Source organism: Lactuca sativa, chromosome 4 (genome assembly GCF_002870075.4).
Source record: "Lactuca sativa cultivar Salinas chromosome 4, Lsat_Salinas_v11, whole genome shotgun sequence".
NCBI lineage: Eukaryota > Viridiplantae > Streptophyta > Magnoliopsida > Asterales > Asteraceae > Lactuca > Lactuca sativa.
In genome coordinates, this window is record NC_056626.2 from 2,493,528 (window position 1) to 2,503,171 (window position 9,644).

The following is a 9,644-nucleotide window of genomic DNA, read 5'->3' on the forward strand; positions in this document are numbered from 1 at the left end:
AACCATAGGACTGTAAACACATGGAACCATGAACCCATAGGACCGTAAACACGTCGGACCGTGAACCCATTGGACCGTAACCCATTGGACCGCAAACTCACTTGGTCATGCCATTTGGACCGTAAACTCTTTAGGGTGGCCATACACCCTAAGTGTGAAATCATATGTGATTGTACCCCTTCAATCTAAGAGTTTCCTAGTTTATTAGGGTGTTATCCCTTACAATTAGTTGTTTATACACTAATCAAATACACATACATGTCATTATATGTTTATTAGGATCTTTATGTGCTCAAGGTCTCACCTGACACTCTACATCCTTTTTCCAAACATACTTCCGTATCACTCACTACAGGTGAGTTCATACCCCTTAATCTACCTTTTTAAATGATTTTAAACGCTTTTAGGGGGGGTAGGGGGAATACAAGTTGAAACATTATAGTTATTATATCAATCACATGTGATTAATAACTATCAAACAAATGGAATTGCTATACTTTTAGTTGTTTTATCAAACAAACTACTTCAAAATGTTTATCAAACTCTTTTACATGTTAAACTCTTTATCAAACTTGTTCTTACATACCAAAAATTTTCCTTGAACTCTTATATATTGTCAAAACCGTGTCTAATGCATATATATTTATATAAGTAAGTTTGGAAGGACTTAGGACTGATAACTCACTTTATTTCTTGTTCCTTGTTTGGTTGTGGACTTAGAGTACCCTGTTGTTTGTTCGAGTGTCATTTAATCCTTAGTTATATATTATGTATATATGTATAAGACATAAAAGCTTTTGTCTCAATTCAATACACTCAGTTATACAAACAACTCTACTAGTAAACTATAATAGGTATAGTATAGGAAGTCACTATTCACTATTCCTAGTACAATGAAACATACAAAGAGTCAATTCATACATGAGTCAATACATACTATAACGAGAAACAGATAGAGAATACTATAACGAGAAACAATACATACTATACACTATACAAGAGAACATATTATGATGAGAAACAAGGAGAACATACTACATACTAGACAGAGAGAACATACATTACATTAGTACATACAATACATATACAAGAATACGATAACATAAATGTGAGCCACGGTTTCGAGGCATGGCATCACCTGCCATGGCTCGTTTTGTATCCAGAGTCTCCTGGAGGGAGAACGTGAATTTGTGTATGGATCTATACTAGATTGACTATCCTCCACCTTGTTGTTCGCTATAGTGGGACTTGCAAGTCTACGGGTGCCAAGTGTCATTTCTTCTGATGTCTTTCATCGTCGTGTTTTTCGTCGATAGTATGGTACAATCATATCACATTATACCTTAATTAACAATCGGTTTAAGGTAGTTAGTACAAAAATAGTTACCATAATACAACACTACAGTACTTTATTATTTTACCATTTCATTCACATTGTGATCCTCTCACATAAACAGTAATGTAAAAACTATATTTTTGGTTAATGATAGTCACACTTTGGAAAATATACACTTTTACAAGAAACAAACATACAGAACATTTGATGCTTTGGTAGAAGGCTACGTTTAGTAGAAAATATAGGATTTTCTAGGAGATACAAACATTTACTACAAACATTTACAAACTTATACATCAAACACTTAAAAACATTTACATTGAACATTTACAAACATTTTTAGTAAACTTATACAAACATTGACACTAAATACTTATGAACTCACCAACTTTAAAGCTGATCAACTCTTTCAAAATAACTTGTATTCTCAGGTCATCAGTAGACAGGTACCGATGCCAGGTTTTGAGAAGATGGAGCTGGTTCAAGACTCATCTCTTATTTTGATTTACATTTTTGGTGTCTTATAAACTTCAAAAAACACACTTGTATTAAATTATATTATTAATGCAATGGATGATGTTGTTGCTTGTTTACTACTTTGCATTGTTATGATAGTGTGCATGACGTCCTCCGCTCCAAAACGTTTCCGCCGTTCTGGTTTTGGGGTGCGACATTGTTCAAAATAAGTGGGGAAAGTTTACGAGGATTGTCAGTATTTAGGGCTTGGGAAGTAACAAGGCCATAGAAATAAATATACACATTGCGTTGAGACATAATTGGTGAGTACAAATTGGGTTATTCTGTGTGATGTTAAGGAATTCAAAATATAATAATCAACAAGTAAATTCTTTATAATGCGAAGTGAAGAATCATACACATAATTTAGTTGCTTGATAAATTTGTATGTAACAGCAAGATAATCCTCAATGCCTCTAAATCAATCAACTAGTGTTGCATTAAAGTTCTTGTTTTCACATGCACACACTTCACTGCATTTTACTATTCCATTCTCAGATTCTCTATCTATATGCACACACAGCACTTTCAAAGTTATATTATTCGATGTTTGCACTTTTATATTTTCTGTTTAACTCATGCCTTAGAATTTTGCTAAAGCAGCTAAGTTAGATAGAAAATATCACTTACTTGATCATGGAAAATCCTGAGCCAAGTGGAGCATCTTATCACAACGGAACATCCTCTTCAAGTAAACCATATGTGCTTGTCTTGGAACATCCTGAGCCAAGTGGAGCATCTTAAAAAGTAAATCTCTGCTATCTACATTGTGAGTTTCATGACCATAACTGACTGGATATGGCCTGCAACGACCGGTATCCTTTATGACTTTGTCACCTGTAGACCTGCCGGTTCGACTATAGCTAGCAACAAGGTGCGGGATTGTAAGTCCCGTATAGATCTATACGCAATAGTCACGCTCTCCCTACAAGAGATTCTGGTCACAAGTGCTAGTCCTACACTCCGATTCTTGTGGTGAGTGTTACCAAGGATGTGTCTCCAACTTAGACTAACAAATTTACAAGTAATAATATAGAAAATCCTATTGTGATTAAAATGAATCCTTTATAAAACGATACATTTTGCTACATGATTCCTAAGCTCATTGCCCTAGTTTTGAAAACTGTTTCTACGAGTTGATTTCTTAATCATTTGGTAAAAGCTGTTTTCCATGTTAAAAGCATTCTGAAAATATAATTATCTTAAACAAAATAATATACTTTGAGCACAAGTTTCCTTGTACATTTTCTTGTATTCCCCTCGTGAAAACATGAAAAACTCAGAAAAATGTAGGGGTATGAACTCACCTTGAGCGAGTGGTTTAATTGAAGGATCAATACGGAAAGCTGGATGTTCAACTGAAGCCTTGGACAGAATTTGATCCTAATTAACACAAAATGACACATAAATGAGTCAAATGAGGGTATTTCACTACTAGATGTGATGGAGAACCACTCTAAGAACTTGGGACTACCTACACTAAGTGCTAGAGCCTTAAAGGATTGCATGACGGAGGTGTATGGCTACCTTAAAGGTGTGTACGGCCATGGGTGTGCGACCCAATGGGTGTACCGCCGTACACTCATGATGGAAGGTGCTTTTGAGGTCCATACTTGCATCCATGAAGTGTTCTAGGTCGATACTAAGTTGTAGTATAAGTTTAGGGTCTTAGAAATGAGTTTGTGGTCCTAGGGTGTGTGTGGTCGCACACGGGAATGTGATGCTGCACACAAGGAGTGTGCTACCGCACAAGGGTGTGTGCAGCCATACACAGGTGTGTGCGGTCGTACACCCTACATGATGATGTCCAAAAATGCTAATTCTAGGGTGTAGCAAAGCTAGGTTCATGTCCGACTCGAATATGGAAGTCCAACTCTCACTTTGGAGGGTCTTTTAGGATTATGAGGCAACCTTATGTGGGTTTGCGGCCGCACTCCTTTAAAGAGATGCTGAAAATGATGGGATTCAATGATTCAAGGCTTAGATTAAGTGGTTCTTCAAGCACAACAAGCTAAGGGATGGATTACTCATGTTTTTAAGCCTTGGGAGGGTTTGTGGTTGAAGAAGCTTGAGAGAAATGGTGTACTGCCAAGGTGTTAAAGGAATGAAAGGAAAGGGGTCTACCCTTTATATAGGGGTGGGTGTGTGGCCATGAGGGGTGTGTACGGACGTACACCCATGTGTGCGGCCGCACACTCCTCCAAAAGGGGTATGTGGACTGATTTCGTCACTATATGACTTGCTGACTCATTCCTAATCTCGACTTTGGTTGTACTCAAGTTTAGAACGCTTAAATGAACCCTTAATCAGTGTTAGGAGTTAAAAGAAATGAGTTTAACTTAGATTAACGGACTAGGTGTACCAGGTAGAAGTTTTGGGTTGTCACATCATCCCCCCGTTAGTGGGAATTTCGTCCCGAAATTCAAGAATAAAGATGTAACTCATGGACTTGGAAATGATGGGGGTACTTCTATTTCCTTGGATTCTCGTGCTCCCAAGTGAATTTTGGTTCCTGCTTGGCAGTCCAGCGGACCTTCACTATCAGGATGTGACATTATTTCACTCGCTTGATTTATCGATTCGTGTTTCCAATGAAGCGTAGACTCTTGTCTAGCTTGATATCGTCAAGTAAAAATCCCAAGTGTCTCATCGGACAAACACTTCTTTGGTCCGACATGAGGGAGACGGGATGAACGTTGTTAAGCACTTGAGGTAACTGGAGTTTGTATGCTACGGGACCGCTCCTAGCAAGGATCTCAGACGGTCCAACGTATTCTTGGATTTAGCTTTCTACGCTTTCCGGAGCGTATCAGGTCTTTCCATGGTAAGAATTTTAAAAGGACAGGGTCACCAACTTGGAATTCCAAGGGTTTTTGTCTCTTATCGGCGTAGCCCTTTCGTACGATCCATTTTTAGTCGCCTTTCGGATGATTTCAGGACTCGTGATGGTACTGTCGTGGACTTGACTCTTGACTAGTTGTGTGTCACCCACCTCGGCCCATCATAGAAGGGATCTATACTTACGGCCATAGAGGGCTTCGAACGACGCAACCATGATGTTGGAAAGGTCGCCGTTGTTGCAAGAAAGTTCCACTAAGGGTAGATGAGTGTCCCACGACGTATCTACAATTGTCCTGGTTGTTCTCTTACTTTGTCCATTTCTTTGTGGGTGATACTCTTCGCATGAATACTTTCGGGTTTCGAAGAGATGAATTTTCGAAGTTCGCATTTAATTTGTCGTTACGAGCGACGGGAGTTTTTCGATCTGACGATTTAAGACAAAAGGGTTTGGTATACATAGACTCAGTCAGAATACGAGGGACGACGTCATAGAGTCGCGCATTAAGTTAGTTTGGAAGGATCGTTTTGGTAGGAAATTACTACCCTTGGGTGAATGTCTCTGGTGTTTGCTGTGTTTGATTCGAAATTGTAGGGTACCGAAAGTACGAGGGTTCTGATACTTCGAAATCATGAACTTTTTTATGAAATGATTCTTACTAGATCTTCCTATAATCGTTTGGTGTATACAAGTCATGTATAACTACAACTGACCTTAGCGTTTTCACTAAACTATCATAATTTGCTCATTATGGCTTTAAACCTTATAAGGATTTCGTGATTTAATCCGGACGAGGAAGTAATCGAAATTATGAACAATTATCGGGGTTTTCGAAAACGTACCAAAATATAGGAGGGTTCTTTGATGCTTCCTCATTCCCTGAGGTCAGAATCCTCCGGTTTCCTCATTGTTCTTCTCTGTTGGGCAGTCTCTTTTGAAAGGTCCCATTTCTCCACACGTACAACACACTTGAACTATGCTAGCATCGGTAGTGGAAGTGATGTGTTGAGTCGGGGTCTTTGCGAAACGAGCTTCCTGGCCATCTTTAACCCTTGGACAATTTCTTTCGAAATGCCCGGGTTCGCCACAATTGTAGCAAACCTGACCCATCATTACACCAGAATTCGAGGTGTTTGGCTTTGCAGGTGCCCCGCAGTATCGTGTGGTGTGTCCTTTCCTGTTGCAGTTCTTACATCGAAGTTTGTGGCACTTTCCTACGTGGTGGAAGTTGCTTTTCTCGCAATTTGGAAGTTTTCCAGCATATTGCCGCACTGGCGTTGGCACTGGTTGGGCAGATGTGGTGGTTGTAGGAGTTATCTCGGGTTGTCGTCTCTTGGAAAGTTTCTGAGACGACATGTACATCATCTCGATCCAAAATTTTCATTTGGCACTCTTAGGTTTGGGAGTTGGAGTGTCCTCTTGGATAAGCCCTTGTTGGTTTCCTGGTGTGTTGCTACATTTCGAGGTGTGGAAACTGTTCCCATTTAGGTTGTTAGCGTTAAGAATAGCTAGGGCGGCTGCTACAGCTGCTGTGACAGTAGCTTGGAACGTGGCTGAGTCCATCTAGAGGACTGGTGTCTTACTGGTGGGTTGGTTACGTTCCTTCGGCGGCATCATTCTGCTACATGTCAAGAAAAGAAGCTTGTGAGCAACAATGGTTGCCTCTGGATGTATCCTAAATGTTTATCTATGCATTGGGATTTCCCCGTTTTGCTATCTGACTCTCATTGATTCGACCTACATCCCCATGATGCGGTCTTAGCAAGAATAGAAAATTTTGAACGCAATAAAGTCCACATACAATAAACTTACGAACTCCTTGTTGTTCAACTCATTGCGCTGGTTGGATAACTCTCACATTTTCGTCGGCTCTAGACGTTGTGGAGATTTATGTATATGGGTAGTTCCAGGGATCAGGTCGATACGGGGTTCAACTTGACACTCGGAATAAACCCCTGGATTGTCCTTGGGGAAGACATCAGGAAAGTCGCAAACTTCGGGGAAACTCTCGAGGTCTCTAACTTTTTGCGTCTCATCAAACACATGAGCCAGGAATGCATGGCATCCCTTTCGCAGATACGTCTGGTCTTTGGTGTAGAAAATGACACTAAGGTTCGAACAAATTTTATCACTATAACCAGTGAGGACTTTGTCAAAGGGAAAGATTGAGACGAGTCACCCTTTCGTGTGCAAAGGACATCAGCACGATATGCGGCTCAACCATCTCATGCCGATTATGACATCGAAGCTTTTCATGGAGACTGATATGAAATTGATGGGGAAAAGGAATGATGGTCTAAGTACATCCTAGGATACATGTTTTGAGGACAAAACAGTGATAGGACCTTGATAAAGTTGCTTAATTTGCAATGTATCGATCTAAGGTATACTTTTGAAAAAGATAATCTTTAACTGAAATATGATTGTTACCATCATAACTGAAACTGAGATTACACATATTTCGGAATCCTTGACCTAAAAATAGGTCTAAGTCATTCTAACAGGGAAAGAATCTTGGCAACATGAAGGACATAGATGTTTACAGAAAAGAGCTACTTAGAACATAAATATGAAAGTTATTCCTTAGACCAAAAGGAAGGATGAGTAGAGTATTCTCCTATTTGCGACGTGCATTCCTCGGACGGATCCTTATGTTAGCCAGCTGGCGCTCCATGTCAAGCAGGCGGCTCTCGTATACTGTCTGGCATGCACGGAGCTCTAAGACCTCAGCTCGAGTAGTAGCTAGATCTTGTTGTAGAGCTTCATTGTTCCTCGTAATTCTCCTGTGAGCAACTTCAAGATTGCGATTGCGGTTTGTGTTGGCATCCAAGTCTGCCTCAAGCTCTATAGTTCGTTGAATGGCCACCATGTTTAGTTCAACGTTGTGGGCCACTCGGCGGACTATGATTGGAAGGGCTCTATCTGCGGAGCCTCCCTCATTCACTTTGTAGAAGCGATGATCCCCATTGTACGGGCGAGGTTGGCCTTGTTCGTGACTCCACCTATCCAGGCTTCTGACCCACATAGGCATTGGGTCTTTGAACTCAGGTCGGGGGTTAGGATTTGGTATCGGTGCTACTTGAGGTAGGTTCTCGACTTCAGGTTCTGAGTCAGTCTCTTCAGGAAATGGTTTGGCGAAGTCATCGTCCAAAGGAATCTCATGGTTCACTGCTAGCGCTGGTTTGAGCCATCCATCATCTCCTTGGTTGGGAAAATACGGGTCACCAAGGAGATGCAATCCGGCCATTCTATCTACACGAGATAGGGTAAAGGGATAGTAAATAGGCATCGAATCTAATAACACTTCCAATGTATTATAGTTACATGATTGATTATTGAGGGATGGATCCTTGGCTAAGTTTTCGGTTCGGTTGTTATAGCACCCTAAAATACTCCTATAGTATTTTAACCCTTATGTTTGATTCTAGAACTTTCGTGGTACCTAGGTAAGTTTTAGGCTTGCTACAACACCACAGTCACTTCGAAGCACATGTTGGTCATGTCTCGAATGAATATAGTTGATCAGGCTATATTGACCCTATACATGATTACATAACTGCCCAGGTTTAATCGCGATGTCCAACATCCAAATACTTTTGTTTTGTTCTACTTATGACACTTATTCAGGTACTTAGGTATAGTTATATACTTTGTTATAAAAATACTTATATCTTGAAAGTATACTTTTAGTTTAGAGCACTTAGGCCCCTTAGTGTTTATAGTTGTATAACATGTAAGGTTTGGTATACTTAGCTCACTATAAACAAGAGCTCTGATACCAATCTGTCACACCCCGAAACCAGAATGGTGGAATCGTTCCGAGGTGGAGGACGTAATGTTTAGCATCACAACCATTGTACTATAGCAATCATAGTAACACAACCATTACAATGAATATATATATATATATATATATATATATATATATATACATACATACATACATACATACATACATATATATATATATATGACAAATGTTTACATCAGTTTGGAACTTGTTTTAAATACATCAAAAGTATGTAGAATACAAAAACATGACTCTTATTGCTCCGACTCCTCTAAATCCAAGAAGTATCTGTCTACTGATTTCCTGAGAATACAAGCAGTTTGAAAGAATATCAACATAAAGCTGGGGAGTTCATAAGCGTTTAGTTTTGATGGAAAATGTTTCTTTGATCCTTTTGAAAAGTGTTCCTCAAGAAAATCCTATATTTTCTTATGAAAAGTGTGTTTGGAAACCCATTCCTTCCATGACTTCCAGATTCATACAAGGTATGTACAATTCAAGGGGTCGTGGAATGAATATGAACATCCGTTAGTTACTTGTTTAAACAATCCATTTATGAAAGGCCGAGTTATCCCGGGAAAATCCTATATTTTCCCTAAAAGTAGGTTGTTAGTTATCGGTTCTGAAATGAAGTGTACAAGTATCTACCATACTTATATCGTTAAACATAGTTTTCTTGAAAAACCCTGGTTACTCCCAGTGAGGTATATTAGCCTTATAACATAAATAAAACTAATAAGCATGCAGTGAACTAAATCCTGAAGGTATTATTAATACCCTATAGTAATCATATCGGTTATTACTTTGGGGTTAGTTCACTTGATTCGTTATTACAAAAGTAAATCTCTGCTATCTACATTGTGAGTTTCATGACCATAACTGACTGGATATGGCCCGCAACGGCCGGTATACTTTATGACTTTGTCACCTGTAGACCTGCCGGTTCGACTGTAGCTAGTAGCAAGGTGCGGGATTGTTAGTCTCGTATAGATCTATACACAACAGTCACGCTCTCCCTACAAGAGATTCTGGTCACAAGTGCTAGTCCTACACTCTGATTCTTGTGGTGAGTGTTACCAAGGACGTGTCTCCAACTTAGACTAACAAATTTACAAGTAATAATATAGAAAATTCTTTTGTGATTAAAATGAATCCTTTATAAA

The 9,644-nt window shown here is 39.4% G+C and overlaps 1 protein-coding gene across 1 annotated transcript; it reads right to left on the reverse strand.

Annotated features, from left to right (window-relative positions):
- Positions 1–5,576: 5,576 nt before the first annotated feature.
- On the reverse strand, positions 5,577–6,047 carry LOC111889848 (uncharacterized). The gene has a single exon (XM_023886007.1). The coding sequence runs from the start codon at positions 6,045–6,047 to the stop codon at positions 5,577–5,579; it is 471 nt and encodes a 156-aa protein (XP_023741775.1).
- Between the last annotated feature and the right edge of the window lie 3,597 nt (positions 6,048–9,644).